This window comes from Wasmannia auropunctata, unplaced genomic scaffold (assembly GCF_000956235.1).
Source record: "Wasmannia auropunctata unplaced genomic scaffold, wasmannia.A_1.0 LD336055.1, whole genome shotgun sequence".
In the NCBI taxonomy this organism is placed as follows: Eukaryota; Metazoa; Arthropoda; class Insecta; order Hymenoptera; family Formicidae; genus Wasmannia; species Wasmannia auropunctata.
The window spans coordinates 391,830-412,433 of NW_012026835.1; the positions used below are offsets into that span (position 1 = coordinate 391,830).

A 20,604-nucleotide genomic window follows, 5' to 3' on the forward strand; every position below is an offset into this window, starting at 1 on the left:
ATATATATATATATATATATATATATATGTATGTATATATCGCATCAAAGATTGTAAGAAAGAGAGAGAGAGAGAGCTGAGATATTTTTATTGTATTTTTCTTATCTACAATACTTATCTATAGTACGATATAATAAATTTATAATTCGATGCTCGGCCATCTTAATTTTAGCGGCAATGATCAGCTTTGCTCGCTTAATTAAGTAACATGTAAGTACAGAACTTCTCGGAACAGGCTTCTTAATTGACCTTCGTAATCGGATTTCGCGGCGGCGATCGATAGCGGTAAAAGTGAATGGGATAATCCAGCGGAACGGAGAAATTTTCGGGATAATATTTTACTTTTAGCATTAAATAGGGAACATTAGCGAAATAAAATGCACTGGCCGTAGCGGGCGGCCATGTGCAGGCGTCATTATTCGTCGAATGATCGCGCGTACGTTAGTGGGTCCATTATCGTAATGCGTCCAAGTGCACGCGACTGTTAAAATTAATTTATTGTCGTGGCATTATTTTTCTATGCGAAATTCAAGGATGGACGTCGATATACCGTCGGCGTACTGATACGCGAAAACGCGCGATTGTTTCTATATTGTACAGAACACAAGAATTTTTATGTTATCGCTTCGTATTTTTACGTTATTGAAAAGAAAATGAAATTAAAGATAAATATGAATGTTGGCGGTGCAAAACGCGACGAGCGCTTCTCTTTCTTTCCAATTCGCTCTCCAATTCGTTCTCTCGAGTTCAATTCATTGGATGCATGTTTAAGTTGATATTCTCTTGTTTAGCGAGATCTCGGATTAAACGTAACAGAAATAGAATTTTAGTAACATCAAAATATAGAGCGATGAAAATGAGTAACAGATTCTCATTCATTGATTTTAAATCGTTCTTTGTATTGTATATTTACCTAAAAGTGCATTGACTCCGATGTGCCAAATTCTCGATAATAATTAAAACCCTATGCTGTACTGATATTTTTGTTTAATGCAAGAGTGCAGTGTAAATTGCTCACAAAATCCTTTGCCCTCGACAGTCCTCGACAAACTTGGAAACGTTTCGAAATTGGATTGTCACGCAACACGGCAATCCTCTCAACGGATTGAAAAAGTTATCGCTATTCAAGGTATACAAACAGCTGACGACTAATCCCGAACGTAGTAGTATTAAATTATAACTACAATAACGACTTGTTGAAATAACTGTGGAGCATTTTTTTGGTACATATATCGATAAAATTGAAAAAAAGTTCGGCGGTCTTTATTATAACGTGCAAATAATATTAAATAAATAAATTAAAAAAGCAAATCAGAAACGGTAATATACAACGAAGAAATAACTAATAAAAATAATAATTTAAAACTCGGTACGTTACACTTTCTTCCAACATTTCGGTGAAATATCTCTCTGGTTTATTGTAGGAGATTAATCTCGAGATGTATGTGTACATATGTGTGTGTATGTGTGTGTGTGTGTGTGTGTGTGTATCCCGCTCAACTCAACCTCGTTCGACGCAATTGTCGTGAAAACACTTTTCTGTTTGAGATTTTATTTCCTACGCTGACACTGGATATGGATCGAACTTTACGTTGAGATGGGTCGGTCATCTCGGTCAGATATAAAAGTTTCGCGAGGGATTTTACGATGCCGCCTCGGTCTGAGGCTAGCGACGGATATACGAGCGGATAAACAGCGGCATGCTCGAATCGCGGCCGCTGAATAAATATTTGTCCATGCAAAGAACCGTTCCAGCTATTCCTATCTTCAATTTCTAGTCGGAGCTCATATAGAGGATGGATTCGCGCGTGGACGAACAAAAGTCCCGACGCTCTCGTGGCAGTCATATTAATTATAACGTCTCAAAGGCAATCTTCTTTCTTTCTCTCTTCTTTCCCGATTGGTAAATCTATTTGCATATCGCCGAAACTTAATTCGGAAAACTTCGTGATCTGCATTTTTTATTACGTCTTTTGCTGTAATTTGATCCTCTGCAAAATCTCTCTCTGCTAAGAGAAGATGGAAAATTTCTATAAGAATCCGCCGATAAAAGGAAAGCCGGTAAAACTGGGACGGCACGTGTATAGGCGACTCTCGGCACATGAAACTCTCCTTATGAAATCTCGTTACGACGTGAAACGACGCAGAGTTTGCGAAAAATTGCTCCAACGTCCCGCGTTCCATCTTCGATGTTCCTTCGCGGCTCTTTGTTGCGCCACCGCGCGCGTCGTACACCTCCCACCGCAAAAACCTGAAACTTTCCAGGAGCTTAATCTGGATATATCTCCATCTTCCGCAGGTTTCTACAAGCTTCCGGAGCCCATCTATGCGGATTCCTGCCGCAGATTGCAGTATCGTCGGAAGAGTGATAGCATGAAGCGGAAAGTTCGCGAGAAGTTCCTCAATATCTGGTGAGTTAATTAAGATCGTGTATCGTCTAATCGCTAAAACTGTACGCGACGCACCGTATCGCCTGCTATTTTATTAGCTCTACCTTAGTAAACGATAACAGAGTCTTGCATATACATACATAAAATAACGTGTCAAACGTGACATTTCAATAAGAAAACCCCGATAAATAAATTTCATATTTCCGTGACAAAATTGCGCGAGACGCGCGGATGCCGCGCCGTCGCGTCGGGGACGCCGTTATCGCTGATAGGCGGAAAAATTCCCCCGGTCTCGACTCGTGGACTTTTATCCTCGTACTAGGTCGATATAGATCTTCGGTACCTTAATGCCGATATTACGTGGGCAGGATCGCCAATGAGGTGCTTCCGCGGCATGTTCGATCGAAATGCCAACCCGGCCGTTGCCAACAAGGCCGTTGTGTCGAGGCATAGGCCATCAGCGACTGTAGTGCCGCGGCCGATGATTAAGCGGCTGCGATAATCCTATCTATTAAGCAGCAATATGCCGCTGTTTCCAGTTACATTGTCATCCAATAGAGATCCGATCGACCCGCCGCCGTTCGCTACTCCGGGAGTAATGCGAGAGCCCCCGCGTTCCCCATGTCATTGTGATTAAGCGTCGATGCACGGCGCGTGCATCGATCGCCGATCGCGTATGTAGATAACAAAAACGCGATCCGACCTTCGAAGATTGATTAGCCGGGGGGGAAAGTTATTCAATAACGAGCACGCGACGCTGGAGATTTCGCCGTTGCATGGATATCCGGGATGTCTCGCCATTCGCGTCTGTCTTTTTACTAACGAATTTCTTCAGCCGATTTGTAGAACTCTTCTCAAATTGTCGAGCAACCAGAACCGTTTTGCATAATATCGTGACAGAAACAAATAAATTTTAATTTTCCATTTTGTGAAATGCCGATATAATATTGATGATTACTGATTATTCGTTGTTCTAGTTTTTCGGTTAGCCGACAAATTTCAAAAGAGGAATTGTGATAATTAAATTAATAATTGATAATTAATTATTAATTTCTCATTTAGAGTATTTCTAGATAATATACAACACGTTAATATTTATTTACATTTGTATGGTGCAATCGTTGCGATTCATCATTTATTATAAAGCGAATGAGAGATAGGGGATAAACAAGCCATAATAATGATAAAGCCATATTGCAATTGCTATTGAAATATCCTCTATTGAAGTTCCTAGTCAATAAAGCATCCATTGATGGCTTAATTTGCCACGTTGAACGTCGGAGATCAAAGGATGCGGCACGGAAATTAATTATGAAATGATGTAGAAAGTATGGAGAATTTACGGGGGACAATTATCGGAAAATTAGAAATAAACAATTTGCCGGGAGTGAAATATTGATTAATCGTGCGCCGAAATATCGGCGGCAGATCGCTGAGAATAAAGTATCGATCAGTTCCCCTTTGAAGCGACGGCAAAGATAAACAATCAATCTCTCGGTGCAACGTGAAGTCCCATCACGCAAAACAGCCGTGCGGCGGTGACCGCGCGTCCCTGAATATAGTGAATACATATCTCTGTTCTCCTGGTTTACGGATATTTTCTTTATTCAATATTATATATCCCTTTTTTTTAATTAAAAATTTTTTAATTAAAAACGGATTTAGACTTACGCGCCGTAATATCTTAAATAAGAGCGGCACATACAATGTGAAATACGTTTAATAAAATATGGATTGCGGTATTAATCACGGAGGCACGAGATATTTTAGCACGTGAATTTTATATCGCTAGGGATATGTGAAAGCTTTTTTTTAATTTTACTAGCTTAAATGAAAGTGGCGGCGTTTCGGGTTAATGATTAAAATTTCAGTATATCCTCCGGGTTTTTCCTTATTCGCGCGTATTCGTCGATATTTCCTCGCGCGCAGGATATATTATCGTCGGTGCTCGATATCGACATGATCGAGAGCCTGCGTGCGCATCGCAAATAAGAACTGAAAGACGAATGGATCGTAAAAGTTGATTGATCCACGGTGATACGAGCGCGGACTGATGAACCTCCGGAGAAGGGCGAGGTCTGTGCCCTTGCGAGAGCACTACTACTGACAGTACCGTGCGACTAAAAATCCCAAGTAAGGCTGGCGTATCGAGTTTGTGCCGTCCAAAACAGGCGGTCCGTTAAGACGCAATACAAGCGACAGAGAGATATTCATTGTTAACAAATATCGCGGAAACGATGGAAAATTAATTTTTTTTGAAAAAAATTTTGTACGCACGGGAAAATGGAAAAAATGATATAACGAACAGCTTTATAATAAATGTATTTTAAAAGTTTTTTCATTTCAAATTATCTTTTTCACTTCAAAAAAATTACATTAATTATAATGAAAACGTCAATATTAACGCAAACTGTGTTATAGTAATTTTAAATTATATATTGTAATGTTAAAACACTCTATTGTAATTTTTCTGTATTTGAACATTTTGTAAAACAGCGCTTAAAGCAATAATTCTTTGAACAAATCATCGGGAAAATATATATTATGAATCATTTTTCCATTCCGAAAAAAAAAATATTTGAAATTTGTTATTATAGGAATAGTATTTTTTAAAGCAAAAAACGCGTATTATATAAATATTAACCTGTGCTGATGTTAAATTATGCTGATACAGAGAGAGGAACCTTAAAGCAGTCCTCGAAATTTCAAAAACGTGAATAATTGTTACACGATGATGGACAATGACAGGTATAAAAGAGTGCCGGATCTGTGCAGTGGTAAAATTCGTCGCTGACCAGACATCGATGTCGAATCGATTCTATTATTAAAACCGCTTTATTGATTGGATCGAGACGCTCAGACTTGATCTAGGATCACGAGTTATATATTGACATTGGCAATGGTATTAACATCGTGTACGACCGTCTGGTTTCATTTAACTAACAAGAAGAGCGCATTCAGCGTGTAAACGTGTAAGATGGGAATAAAATATGTGCGTGAGTAACGACGCGGAATACGAGCCATATTATCGTCATCGCATTTCCTCCCCAGGCTAGGATAACCGTAAAACGAAATAACGTATTACGTTAAAATTGAATACAACGTCGCATACGACTTTTCGATATTGAACGTGGATTTAGCGCAATAAGAGTCACGGATGCGTAAATGCGTGCATTCGAATCGGTTTTTAACAAATGTGTGATAAAATTCATGCAACTTATAAAGCGTTAATGAATCTCGGAGAGAACTCCAATATTTTTAATTTCACGAGAATCGTAGTAGAAACAATTAAATCGTTTACGGCTTATAGACTCGCAAATAATCGGCGAGCGCGTATTTTACATCTCCAATTACGAGTTACTTGTGTGCGAATGCGTTTCCCGAGAAATATCTGCAGCTGTTATTAATTTAATTATAGCTTATTTCATCCTACATCTTTTTCTCTGAATTCTTTCATTTATCCAGTTTTATTCGATATTTCCACTTACAGTTATACAACATTTGACAATACTTGACAGAAACTAACATTAAATTATATTAATTGATTTTAAGATATATTTTTCTATAAAAATGTTCTCTGCAGGTGAACTCTTTTTTCCTCTTTTTCTCTCTGCCTCTCTAAATTATTTAATTTAAAGCATAGAAAAATTACTTTTCACTCTGTCAAGCATACAAATATTTTATTTAGGGAATTTAAATTTTTGTAGAGAAAATTACATAAAAATTCTTTAATTACGTATTTATAAAAATTAATGTAAATAAAAGGAAATTATATAATATATATTTAAAATCGCATATCTGTCATTTGGAAAATTGGCAAGCAGCAATGTGCGTACTCTACATTTAATTTATATTTAGGAAATGTTAAATTACACCCACGACAAGTTTGACATTTTCTGTTAAATTTTCCGAACATAGAATTAATAGCATCGTCATCATTACGTTCGAGTTAGATTCTGCATTTGTGAAAGAGATAAAAAGCGGATTTACGTATATACGATGGCATAAATCATTTTGCGTCATGGTAAAAATCTGATTGCAGGTTGGCGCAATAATCGCACATGAACTTTTTATTTCGCCCTTATCAACGTATTTGCGCGTGATTCTTAGCGTGAAATGAGTGCCGGCTACTTTTCTCGATTTTCCTCGGTAATAAAAACCTCGTTTTTCCCGTGGGCATCGCGTATCGCGCGAAGGTCCCTCCGGCTATATTTATATGTCATATTCTAAATTCCGAAAATATTTCAGCTTGTTGAGTCGCCCCGTCGCGCGCTCGTCGCATCCGTTATAACATTAAGAAGCTAAACTCGGCGGGAACAGCGCGCGTCCGATTTCCCGTAAGCAAAAACAAATAAAATGAAAGGCGGCGCGGTGGAGATGCGTTGGTTCGTTACGCAAGCAGGAAGTTTCCGCGGGGCAGGAAATTTCCGCGAATCTCTCGTCGGGCGGGATATGCGCGACCGTGGGCTGTGGTGTAAAAGCGTGACGAGGTGCAGGGCAAGCATCGGATGTCTTAAAATAGGGAACATACGGCGGCGTACGGCCCCGCGGGACCGTGTCGGGGATGCCTCGGAATGCGGCTGTGTTACCTATAAGCCGTGCCGCCTTGCATCCACAACCACGCCTTTTGCATCCTCTTATATCGTCTCTGGTTCACGGGTCGACTTATTCCGCGCCCGGCGAAATATGCGATCCCGTCGCGCCGCCGCGCCGCGGCCGTCGCGTATCGAATATCAAAACGCATCGCGCTCGGCAGTGCGATATTCCCTGCGCTTCTCCGTGCAGACAAATAAAACGAAACGAGTAAAGGCGGAGTACGGCAGGCTCGCAGATCGCCCGAGACGTATTGCCGTTACTTTGATATGTTTCTCAAGGTTACGTCGTGGCGGTGAATGATAAGTGTGATTGGAGAACTTAGATTAATTCCCATTGATTTCGTCGAAAAATTTGTTCAGTCGAAACGTATTTTTAATCGTTTGCTTTTAATCGTCGAAATTAATCTTTGATACGCAATTTTTTTTTCAACAGTCACACATTTTTAAGATTATGTATATATAAGAAATATCAAGATTATATAAAAGAATTAATAAATTATTAAATTTGTATCTATTATAAAATGTATACTTGTGTAGGATTATGAAAAAAGAATTTTAATAAGTTTCCAAGCTTTCGGGCGATGGAAATTCTTATTTAATTCGCTTTTTTTTTATGCTCGATTGCAACGGTTTTCGGTCTGTATATACCCGAAAACTCATCGCACAGCAGAAATAACACGTCGAATTTGGGACGGCGAGAATTTGGGTCGAGGAATTTTCATCTGACGACAGTCAGCCGAATAATTTTATCTGCTTATTCGCATCTCTCTCCGACTGTTAGTTCAGGTACAATTTACTTTGCGTTGCCCATCTCCCATTTTACCGTTTATCTTCAAATTTCGAATACGATATTTTTCATTTATTGCAATTTACAATTAAATATTTGCCGAGAACGGGCATACATGTTTATTTGCGCGATGCGTGCGGCGAGATTATTGATTTCGATCCCGGATATATCGGGTATATAGTCGAGTCGGTGAATACACGAATGTGTATATGTTCGCGCAAACGGTATTTCGCAAACGCGACTTTACGTCTCTCGGCGGCGGCGGCGGCGATGCAGAAACTAGCGCTCTATCGAGCGTGTGTATACTCCTTCGCTTCGCGGACTTAAATGCCTACCTGCAGGCGAAGACAATCCACGGCGTTTAATTAAACGAACGTCAATCCGTTTGGACGGAGGTAAGCCTACTAACGCGTAGGCAATTAATTATCGATTTCATTTGATTGCAACACGATCGCGTGTTTACAGGCCTCGAATATATAATGTGTGGGGATACATCGTTTCTAAATTGTCTATTCCACGCGTTGCAGAAGGATCGATTTGTTTCACGTTACCTGTAGAAATTTCGCCAGTAATGTCCCGCAAAATGGCTTCCACATTTGCCCTCTCGACTTTTTCATGAATTCGAAAGCGACCTTACAGTTCGCCATTAATTTCAACCAATATTACTATGGCAGAAATTTGATATGAAGCTTAATTGCTTAATTGTTCAATTGTTCTGCGTTAAATATCTTGAAATTCGTTCTCCAAATGAAGCTTATTGCTGCGAAGCATTAAATTGCAGATATTCCGACCGTGTTACGTGAGTAATCGAGCTATTGTATCGCACTCGTGGTATTATAATAACAATTGTTGTTACTAACGTTCGTATAGCGTGCAAAATTACTCCATATGGTCTATTAACGGATCGTATTAGCGAAACTGGAAGAGCGGCTAATTAACAAATTGCGCCGCGCAAATTACGCCCGATGCAAACATTTGACAATATTTATTGTACCTGTACTTTTATACCTTTTTTGCAAATGCACAAATGCGGTGTCTGAGCGCGAGAGTAAGCAGACCGTCCGGACGATCCGTAACGAAAATTTTGTTTTCGATCGCGGGCGAAGGAGGAGAGAAAATAGGCCCGCCAGTAAAGCGAAGATCAAAGATGACACTCCGACCTTTACCGTCGCCGTGACGTCAAGGTTTCTTTCTTGCACATGCAAGGCAGAAGTAACGTCGTATATGCGGAGAACTGTCCTTTACGTCGCTTGTCCGTCCATCAAAATGTCTCGCCGGGCTAACTCGCCCGAGGGTGCGTTTGCAAACGCAATTAAACGCGAACGTGCTCGCGTGGCGAATAACTATCGTCTCGACTCAACTTTCCGCGCCGCTGCGAGATCGTGCCAGATTGCGAATCGATATATAACGATATCGCCTTGAAACGAAAAGCGTCATTCGGGTGAACTTGCGGGAGAGACCGATATCGCATCGGCAAATTCGTCGATCGGTGCAAGATATTGCGGCGGTAATTGTAGTCCGCACTGAGATGTTGACTTTCTCGAGTTATTTTCAAGAAAACGAAGTGTATGAGGAAATAACGTTTTTCATGTTTCTCGCAAGAAGAATTCATTTTAGATAGTCAATTTAAGCGTAAAAGAAGAAAAGAAAAAGGTGAGACCGTAACAAAGGAGAAGACCGTGTAAAATAGGAGTTAAAAAGCTATGCATATTTTTTAAATGCACAACGTTCAGCTGAGATAAATTTTTAAAATGTTAGTTTTCAAATTCTTCCACAATTATTTGCCGACCGAATAATTTTTTTTTTTAATAAAACGGCTTACGCGTTAACCTTTTAGGGGAAAAAAAGCGTGCTCTAAGAACGCTGAAACCGCTCCGTTAAAATCAGTTATTCAGCCGCGTAAAATCCGGATTCTTTATACAATACCCATTATTGTTAGCACGTAACACAGCAAGCAAAGACTTTGTGTGCGTTTTTAAAGCGCCTTAATACGCGCGTGTGATTCCACGTACATTAATACGGGACAAGCCGGGCGCTATAAAGAGAGAGAGACCCTGAAGAACTTTAACCTTCCACCCTCGAGGGCACTACCGTTGGAGTACTTTATGGAGCACGTTTAGACGCGTATCGCGCAGCTCGGCCGGGAAAATCACGAGAGACCTTTGTAATACTTTCAGCGCATCTCCGCGCTGTAGTTTCCTTCCGCGCAAAGAGCGGAAGAATATGATATTTAAAAGGATCGATATATTCAAGAAGATCGATCCTCCGCGTAATAGACTTCGCGCGAAGTCTTTAACTGTTCGTTCCCGTATCGACAGCTTTGAGATTTGAGTGCAGCCTTAGAGCTAATTCTCACTACGTTTCATGAAAATGTATAGTGTAGATGAATTTATAATTTTTTATTCGCTTTTCCTGCAATCACCGGAAAGCTTTCAATTTCCCAATACTAGAATGGAGTAATTTTCTGAACTCTGTCTGCCGCGCGACTAGTAAATTAGTGAGATTGAATGCGCGCATGTCACCGGATTTAATATGCGACACGAGAGATTAAAAAAAAACTGTTAGGCGAAACAATTACGCAGTGAAGTATCTTCTGCATATGCATCGCATATATACAATTTATATATATATATATATATATATATATATATATGTGTGTGTGTGTGTGTGTGTGTATGCCTTTTGTCGTGTTTGCAACGTAATTTTCTTCTTTATATTCATAGAGCGTAGCGTGACGCAAGTGAAGCGATAAACTTGCGGTTCATTTGGCTCGGAGGGGCTTTAAAACATCGCGCCCGAAGAGCTGTTGCACGATTGCGAGATTCATTTGCATACGTGGCACGTAATCTGATTATCGGCTGACTAGGATGTCCGGGGGAATCAATATCAAAATGAATGTAATAATGACAACGAGCGCGAATCGGGCGTAGCGGGTAATGCAGTAAACCCCCTTAAACACCATTATGATTCCCGCATGTCGCGCAAATGGCATCGCGCCGCGCTGTAAATTTTCATCCGGCAACTTCCGGGGGATATTTCACGTCGTGCAAAGTGTAACAACATGATTACAAATGTGACGTAGGCGCGTTAAACTTTGCCACCAATTAAACTTCCGTAATTTATCATCGGTCCGAGAGGAGAGAAAGTTCTCGGAGAAAAATCAACAAATGGGTCGGGAGCGGGGGATCTTAGGACTTCCGAAGGATTTCCGAAAGTCTTCCGAGATTCTCTCTCGCGAAGCCACCAAGTTATTTCGGCGGCTTAAGAGGCCCAATCCCATTTCGCCTCGAAGTACCACATTCTTATGCAGATGCATTCGAACTGGAGAACCTGGCCGTATTAATTCGCTAATCTCAAGTGGCACAAGCACGTTATGCTTTCATTAATATTATTTCATCCTTATACCAATAACAATTTTTTTTATAACTTTAAGAGATACTGTGAGATTCATATAAATTATTGATGATGTATTGTGCAAAATTTTCGCATCATACATGCTTAATTCTTTTAAATTGTTTTTTTTTTCGATTCTAAATACTATAATTTTTTTTTTTCATAACAAGAAAGACTATAAAAAATTATATAAAGTTGTGTATAAAGCTTTCACAACGTTGCGATTTTCAATTTAGTTGAGTTTAATTTAACTTCCATTATCTGTTAATTGTATCATCTCATTAACAATAAGAATTAATCAATTTAATCGGTGCGTACCATTCAAATATTCATTCGCGTGATTATTATATTTACTTTTTCTATACAAATTTGAAAATTATTGAGGATATTTAGTGGTATGTGGAAAAGATCAGCGAGATAAAGCGAATGGTGTTTAGAAATGTTTTCTCCGATTGTTTCTGTCTCCGGCAGTAGTCACGAACGTCGCATCGACATGCAAATCGTGCCATTTAGGTGGTAGTCGCGGCGTGACGCGTTTCTGTTCCTTCGAAGCGTTATACTTGCGGCGATTCGGTACGGTGCATTAAACCGGGCTGCCGTTTACCACAATTTACCAGCGATTCCTCGCAAACGATTATGGCCGTAGCGGGGAGAAGTTGGTGCGCTGCTTCCGGGCGGGGCGCTTCCTCATCGAGACGGAGCTGCAAACGCCGTGTGCCATAATCGTTTCCCGTCTTCCGGCTTGTCCCCGTTCAACCCTCCTACGTCACGAGTTTCTGTACTTACGAGATATTCGGAAAAACTAGTTACGCGAGTAATGACTCCGATCGTCAAGATTATCCTCCTGGAAAATGCATGGGAAAATCTGTTCCGCATGTTTCATCAAGAAATCATCTCCCTGGTTAAACATGTCGCAATTGTCGATTTGCCCACTGCTCTACAATATTTTTTACCTCGAAAAATCACGCTTCGTTGAACTGTAATTGCTACACTTACTTCTATTATGTATTTCAGATAAGCAAAATTCATAATAGAATATCGTTTCGTCCATAATGATTTTCGCGACAAAGAATTTCTTGTGCAATACAACAATCAATGCGATGAAAACGTGCACGACACTTGGTAAATATTGCATTAAAATTCGAGCCGTGATTTCGCAGCAATTAACAGATTTATATCAGTAATGTTCTCTAAAGGAGAACGTGCCAACGTACAGAAGAGATGCGGGAATGCTGGCACACATTGAAAGGTGTAAATGAAAGAGTACGGCGAAATGACCGGCCTATTCCCGGTCTTGAGAAAACACCGGGGACGTTGTGCACACATATAACACCTCCATTCACCCGCGGGTTTCCGCGCGCTTCCGTTCGCCGTGACGGGCCCTCCGACGGTGGTTATAGGTTGGCCTCTGTCGCGTTACCGCGAAATGCTATTAAGTTACCGTTATCTAGGTAATAAGGCCCGTCACGGTTTGGGGCGTGTATAATGGGGAGCGCGTCACAAAGCACGCATTATCGCGCGCACCGTGATTCGACGTGCTGGCTAAATGCCGGCGAATTGCCAATTAGCGGTCGTCAGCAAATAAGCGTCCGTAAAGCGCGCACCGTAAAGGTGTCCTTCGCGCAAGACCGCTTTTCGCGGCTCCAGTCGCCCTGCGCGCGGCTGAAAGAACATAAGACGCTTCTGGGGCATCTTCTGTTTACGTCATCCACCTTTTGTCAAAGGCTCCATTTCAAAGAAACGGCATTTTTTTTTCTGTCCATTTGTACTTTTATTACTTTGAAATGAGAATCATTATTTCTTTTTCAGCTACTCCTTTAGCTACCTATCGTTCGAGGATTAATACGGTAAAAGAAAATATTCGAGCTCTAATTACGATGTTACGTGTTGTACGATCATTATTGTACGGGAATTCCGCTAATTGCGCGGTTTCGTGTATACGATGAGCTAAATGACGAACGTTTCTATAAGATGGGAAGATCGTAAAAATTTCGGATAAAGTTAGGAAAGATGTGGGAAACTACAAAAAGCTTCTACATTTTATTAATTATACGATATTTGCAAATAACATAAAAAGTAAGCGTAATAAAAAGTAATTGCAACTAAACATCATTCGCTGAGATACAGTATGTAATTATGTAAATATTATTTTGTAATATATTACTCGAAGACACGTGAATGACGTAATTATGCAATTTTATCATGTCGTGACGCGACATTTCACATTACATGTGGTCCGATTGATTCCAGTGGATTTAGTGATTTTACAGCGAGTCGAGTATATTATCGGAAATTATTACGGGAATCGCGTCTCTTATGCACGTCGCTAATTCTCGCGAGAGGCGACATAAGTGACAGTACTCAACGTCGGCGAATCGATGCCGCGTCCGATACAATCCCGATCGTCTCTCGACGTATGTTAGGCCCATGTTGATTTAGCAGCACGAGCGGATAACCCATTATCTGTCAAAGTAGCGAAGAGCTGTTGGCCAAAGTACTCCACCAATTAATCCGATTAATCCCGCGTGCCTGGGTGACCCACTGCCGACGCGGGTGCGAAGTTTCGCGCGGCAATTAACGCTCCGGTACTTGCCCACTCGGCGAATCGATCAATTTTAGCATAGTTCTCCGTGTATGTTTAACAATTTTGTCTCATATTCTCTCAAACTCATTTATTTCAGAGCTTTTCTCTAAGTAAAACAAGATAGATGAAAGGCTTTTGGTAACGAGGCGATAATTTAATAATAATGACGAAATGAACGACTGTTATGACGCTGTGATGAAAAATGACAGGCGTTAATTGAATAGTCATCAATCATAGTGCTAGCTTTCCATTTTTTATCAACTTTTCATTTTCTTAATATTAACTCATTTAATAAAATAATTTAATTAAACATGTCTAAATAATTATTAGTTAATAATGCCAACACACACACGCGCGCGCACACCCATCACGAATATTAAAATATCGACTTGTTAAAAAATGATTGTATATATTTTTTTGTGCCATTATTAGTGACGTGTCGGTCTCGTCGAGCGTTCGCGAGTGGTTACGCTCACCGGCCTTCGACGCACGACAGTGGGAAGACGAAGAGCTGCTGCTGATGCTGCAGACCATGTTCGTCGAGCTCGACCTACCTCAAAAATTCAACATTCCCTTGCCGATTCTGAGAAACTTCCTCTACGAGGTCTACAATAACTACAACGAGGTGCCGTTTCACAATTTCAGGCATTGTTTCTGCGTGGCGCAAATGGTGAATATTCTTTCGTCTTCTTCGTACTGTTCTAATACGATTTTCTCGCGAGGATAATTAACAATTATGTGTGGCAGCGTGGCCTGTAATTAAATGTTGATACGGGAGGAAATGTATAATGTTGATATAAGCGTGATAAACAATAATGTAATTGCGACGGACACTAATAGTTTGATTACACCTATTAATTGGCGTACTCGCATTGTTCTGCAGTACAATATCATTAAATTACTTCCCGATCGATTAAAATACATGCACGGCGTTATGCCCCGGCATAGCTGCAGATCGGATTGAGTTATCGGCTCGTTATTAGTGCTAATCGATTGTATCCAGATGTACGCGATAGCCTGGGCGGTGGACCTTCCGTCGAAAATCGGCGAACTCGAGGTTCTCATACTGATTGTCTCCTGTATCTGCCACGATCTCGACCATCCGGGCTACAATAATATCTATCAGATAAACGCGCGGACTGAGCTGGCGTTGCGCTACAACGATATCTCGCCCCTGGAGAATCACCATTGCTCCGTGGCATTCCGGGTCCTGGAAGCGCCCGAGTGCAACATCCTCGCGTCCCTGGACAATCCTACGTACAGAATAGTACGCGAGGGCATTATAAGGTGTATTCTGGCGACCGACATGGCTCGGCACAACGAGATCCTGGGCCAATTCACCGACGCCACTACCGAATTCGATTACACCAGCAAGGCGCACATAAATCTGGTAATCCACCGGCGATTAATGTAGTATTTAATGAAATATTTAATCGAACCGACATAATCCCTTAATTACGTTTCGCAGCTGTCCATGATCCTGATCAAGGTGGCTGACATAAGCAACGAGGCACGACCGATGGAAGTCGCGGAACCGTGGCTAGACAGATTGCTTCAAGAGTTCTTCAAGCAGAGCGACGCGGAGAAGCTCGAGGGTCTTCCGGTCACGCCCTTCATGGATCGCGATAAAGTGACCAAGCCGTCCTCCCAAGTTAGCTTCATCGGTCTAGTTCTCCTCCCTCTCTTCGAAGCCCTCGGCGAACTTCTACCGGAGCTGCAGGTATTTGAACTTCTTATATACTAATCTATCTGCCTGAAAGTAATTAGCACTAAATAATTAGGCAAAGTTATATTGATTTTTAAATACGCATAATTAAATCCGGATGAAATTCTGCTTTCTCAGGATCTCATAGTTCAACCGGTCAGGGAAGCTCTAGAGTACTATCGCAGACTGAACGAGGCGGCGAAGGATGAGCGCCATCATCGGAAGAGCGTCGTGGACGTCGGGGAGTCGGGCCTGTCCAACGCGCCAATCGGTACCGGTAGTTCCACCGTTATCAAATCTACGTCGTCGCATAGCATGCGCTCAAAAAGGTCTGCCACGACAATTCATTCGCGTTCGCGATCCACCGACGACGATATCACAGAAAACCTGACGATGGAGGAGGCGGAAAATATCGAGAGCTCCGATCCGGAGACCGCCACGGAGGTGGAGATCAGTGAAAAGACGCTCAAATTTAAGATCTCCACGGAGGGCATACTGACCGGCTCCAACACCGGTCGGAAGAGCTATCCCGGTAGTCGGAAGGGTAGCCGGGAAAAGTCTTCGTTGGATTATCACAATCACGACCTGGCCAAGGCCGTTCGTGATCACGATCGCGAGAGGAGACGCAGCAGGGGCGAAAATCTCGGCAGTGATCTGAGCTCACCGGTGAGCGCGAGGTCTGCCGAAGGCACACGGATTGTCGAGGAGATGGAAAGGGAGACGGTTTTTTTAGACGCCAAGATTGAGAGTAAGACGCCCGAGGGAAACGGTAATGTCGTCGTGGCGGAGGCCCCCTCGCAACCGAAGAACAACGTGAGGAAAATCAGCAGTGTCATAGAGAACGATCAGGAGAACAGACCAAGCCGCAGAGATGCGCACAGTAGTCGGGAATCGATCGGACTGCGATGTTGCTGCGACGACAAGACTGGGCCGAATAACAAGTCTCTATTCTCGCGACTGAGGAACTTTACGGACCGCCTGAGCATGAGCTTCGACTCCAAGGATTCGCCTAGTCCGAAACCGAAGCATGCGTCGAAGATGCTCAACAAGAGCAACTCGATTAGCAGTGGTTCGGCAACCTCGTCGAGACACCACCACTCCTTGTTCATTTGCAAACGCTGCAACTTGGTTAAATCCGCGATAAAGGACGGCAGCAAGGCCATCGCAACTGTGGTGGAGTTGTCGCCGGTGGACAAACGGGCGATGACTCTGCCGAAGGTTCGAAAGTCCACAGATAGTAAGAATAAGAGCTGGCGGACGGTATTCGCCAAGGAGAAGAGATCGTCCACCTCTTTGGAAGCATTGCCGGCAGCCAGTTCCGGCTCCCGTTCGTTTTCCAAGCACCGCAGAAACTTGTCGAATCCCGAGGGCAAGTCGCAGAGCCTGAAGGAAACGAAGACTCGACATGCCATGGACATCGAATTCCATGAGATCGACGTTCGTCCGAAGGGCCAACAACAGCCTGAAATCATAGTCAATCCCGATACTACCTGCTGCGATATTGAGGAAGATCTCGGCAAGGTGGAAATCAGAAGAAGTTCAGCCAGCATGGAGGACATCTCCAAAATGGCGAAACAGGCGGCAGAGGCTGCCGTGCTGGGCGTGCTGGATCCCAAGAAGGCGGAGGAGCGTCCTCACACCGGCAGTCTGGACTCGATGCTCTGCAAGGAAGTGTCCAAGTCACGAAAGAAGCATTCCGTATTCTGCTCGCCCGCGACGACGAAGAAATCGTCAGCCGGGCTGTTCTCGCGATTTAAATCCGGTATGAGCATTGACAGCACACGGAGCAACAGCAACAGCGATTCCTTGCACGATCACGGCTCGCAAAGCGGCTGGATATCCTCATTGACGGCCAGCTTCCGGCCCAAGAGACATCCGAACGAAATGCCACTGTCGCCGCATCCACCGAGGTCGCCCAGCAGAGAGGAGATCAAGTGATACGTCCTGGTGGTCGAGGATTCCTCCGACAAGAAGCTCAGCATCCGTGGTTGGTGGCCTGAGAACTTGTTCTGTTGCAATAGCTAAGATTCGAGCAAGAAAGTTTAATGTCTAGAGAGAGGCTAATTTATACTCGAGAAATATCCGAGAATATCGTAATCATAACGCGTAAAAAAAAAGAAACTAATAAAAGATTTTTAAAAGATTTTTTAAGAGATTTAAATTTTCTAATAACAAAGGAATTATCTCGCGTGCTTCTTACCGCGATATTAATTCTCGCTAATAGATTAATAATTATAATTGCGGTGGATAAATCTCCAATCGAACGCGTCGACTATATTCAATATGAATCTATTTTGCGAAATGAAATATATCATAAATTCTCGCGAGTTATTCGCAATGCCGCAGCGCACGCATTGCGCGTTTGTAATATACGAAATATTTCTCCGTGTAATATTAAAAAACGGTCAATTTGAATAAACATATTTGCTCGAGCATGCCATTTATCGAGGAAACGTTAGATAGGCATAATATATGATTATCGGTTGAATTAAATTCTTCTTGCGGAGGGATCCTCAGACCATGTTTTCGTGTCAGCGACTTTTGAGTGTTTTACGTCACGACGATTGCAAAAATTGAGAGATACATTTATTTGTGAGGGGCACCTACGGCCTGTGGAATATACGAGGAGAGGTGTATACATAAACTATTTTATTTATTGTCCAATTAAAGAATAGCCTAACGAGTAATCATTAATGTTGTTCGTTACTATACATATATAAATATAGGTAAAGTGCAGATGTATACAAAGACGTAAGGATATATACATATCCATCGTGCATAAAAAAAAAATATATATATATAAATCTATAATATACATGAGCAAGTGGATAATTATAAATAGGCGGAAAAGAAGAGGAAGAAGACAAACAAGTAGATATGTAAGCGTGGCTCTGTCGTATCGATGTACGATTAAGTTTCAGGAACTGTGTAGCCAAGGATGTGAGGTAAGAGAATGCTCTCTGACTAGAATTTTAGAATATCCTGAGAATGATCGCGTGTGTTTTCAGACAATATATTATCAAAATTCCCGGATAATATTCTCAAAATGGAGATATTACCGTTTCTGTTTTCCCGAAAGCACGTGATTATTCCGAGATAATTTTGAAAAAGAAGAGAAATATGTATACCACACATATTCTCGAATCCTCAGAACATTCTCAGATTATTTTCACTCTCGCAAAGACTATTCTCATCTCATAAAGCAGTTGCCACGGCAAAAAGAGAAAATGGGGTAGATTTGTCGGAATAATTCGGAATATTTGCACCGTTCGTCGAGACAATTCACGCGGTAGGAAAATCTCGTCGACTTGTTTGATCGTTCGGAGAACGCTGACTATCCTTATATATCCCAGCTACGTCACTAAAGTGCAATCCAACTTGGAAAATGATTTGTTAAACTTCCCACCGTATTAATAAGGGAGAACATATCTGGCTGAAACTTCTCGATAGAAATTGGCGGAACTATGGCGAAACGTTCGCAGCGCCTCTTCAAATGTCAAACACGGCGAGGAAGAGCAAACTTCGAAGTAGGAAAGTACGTAACTTAATGATTCTCTTCTCGACGAACTGTCCTCGTCTGCGATTATTCCGTTCAAAAATTCATTAATTTCGGTTTTCTTGACATACGCATAAACGCACGCGATTACTTCTGTATGGCGCTCTGCTTTTCATGTGTTTAGCTGTTTATACTTTTATACTTTATCAACTGCGATTTTTGGTACGGCGATTAAAGACCGTATGTATTGTTGAATTCTAGTCTCTTATGTTATCGTCTTCAAAGCAAAAGTTGGTTTTGGGCGCGTTTTATTTTCTGCGACGGTCTTCGTGAGGAGAAAACTTGATGTGTACGCGCGAATGAGTGAGCAAGCGAGCGAACGAGCGAACGAACGTGCGAACGATTCTGCCAATTATTTGACCGATTATTTGACAAACGATTTGTATCTTCCTGTCTCTCTCTCTCTCTTTTTCCGTGCCATAAAATCAGGACTCGTCGATTAAACCAAATGGAACTAAATGCATGACGACACAAGCGGGAAGCCGTGTGTAAAATTATAAAATAATAAAATATAATCAATTTCAATTTTTAATTCTATGTAAGAAGAAATAAAGATTGCGTTAATCGCGCAATCTTTTTATTCAGCAAATTCCTACCGGAACATGAAATCGAAAATCGGATAATTATCGGGCAGTAAATCTTTTATAAACTCTTTCACGAGTTTCAGAATTAAATTAGTGTACTCATTTTCCTATGATATACAAAAACTGCTATAAAAAAAAAATAACAAAAGACATTTAAGAAATGGAAAATCTAAAACGAATGGGAAGATGCGATTATGAGAAAGTGGCGTCAATGTATGTAACGACGCATATTATAATAATAAATAATCAAATTTTCAATTTGTGATGTGGATAAAAAAAGGCATTTGATTCTGATTCTTGAGACAAGACTATTGAATAATTGTGGATATAAAATTTCTCATATCTAATTCCATAAATAAAAAAATATATTGTAAATCGAGAATGAAAATATATTATGTTAATGAGAATATATGATCAAACTGCGACTTTTTCGTCAAATTGTATAGACTAAATTTGAACGGAATACTCATGCAGTTTATTGTAAAAAAATTGTATCACGACCAGATATTCTTAAGATGTTCTATTTCATATCCTAGAAAAAAAGTCAAATGCACTTTTTTCATTCATATCGCTTGCTCTTCGTGCCTGATCGTTATTAATGTTCAAGATCGATTGGAAAAAGGTACCCAAATAGTTAATCATTTTTAAAACTTTTTCTAATTATATGAAATAGCAAAAAATTCAAATTTTATCTTTGAAAAATATCTCTAAGCACAGAAATGATAATTATTTAATAAAATTGTTATTTTATTATATTAAAACGGACGTTTGCCAACGCAAAAGGTGAATTATTACAACTTTTGACACTCTTTATTATATTATGCAAATAACTTTATTACAAAGAAAAGTATTAATATCTTTTTATAAACACCTTTGAAATCTCAAATTCAGGAATGTATTCTCGGAATACAATGTATTTTCGGGTACTTTTTTCCCAAAACTAGTCACGTTTGTCTACCATTTCTTATCATATTTCTCTCTCGACTATTTTTCAAAGACTTAACTAAAAC

At 40.9% G+C, this 20,604-nt stretch overlaps 1 protein-coding gene across 1 annotated transcript in view; it reads left to right on the forward strand.

Annotated features, from left to right (window-relative positions):
• LOC105450771 overlaps positions 1-18,137 on the forward strand; it is a 122,471-nt gene extending 104,334 nt beyond the window's left edge. Inside the window, exons 7-11 of the mRNA XM_011690772.1 lie at positions 2,300-2,411; positions 14,182-14,419; positions 14,753-15,139; positions 15,218-15,469; positions 15,593-18,137. Of these exons, the coding sequence (XP_011689074.1) occupies positions 2,300-2,411; positions 14,182-14,419; positions 14,753-15,139; positions 15,218-15,469; positions 15,593-17,392 (2,789 nt within the window). The 3' untranslated portion in view covers positions 17,393-18,137. The remainder of the gene's footprint in view (positions 1-2,299; positions 2,412-14,181; positions 14,420-14,752; positions 15,140-15,217; positions 15,470-15,592) is intronic.
• The last annotated feature ends 2,467 nt before the right edge of the window (positions 18,138-20,604 follow it).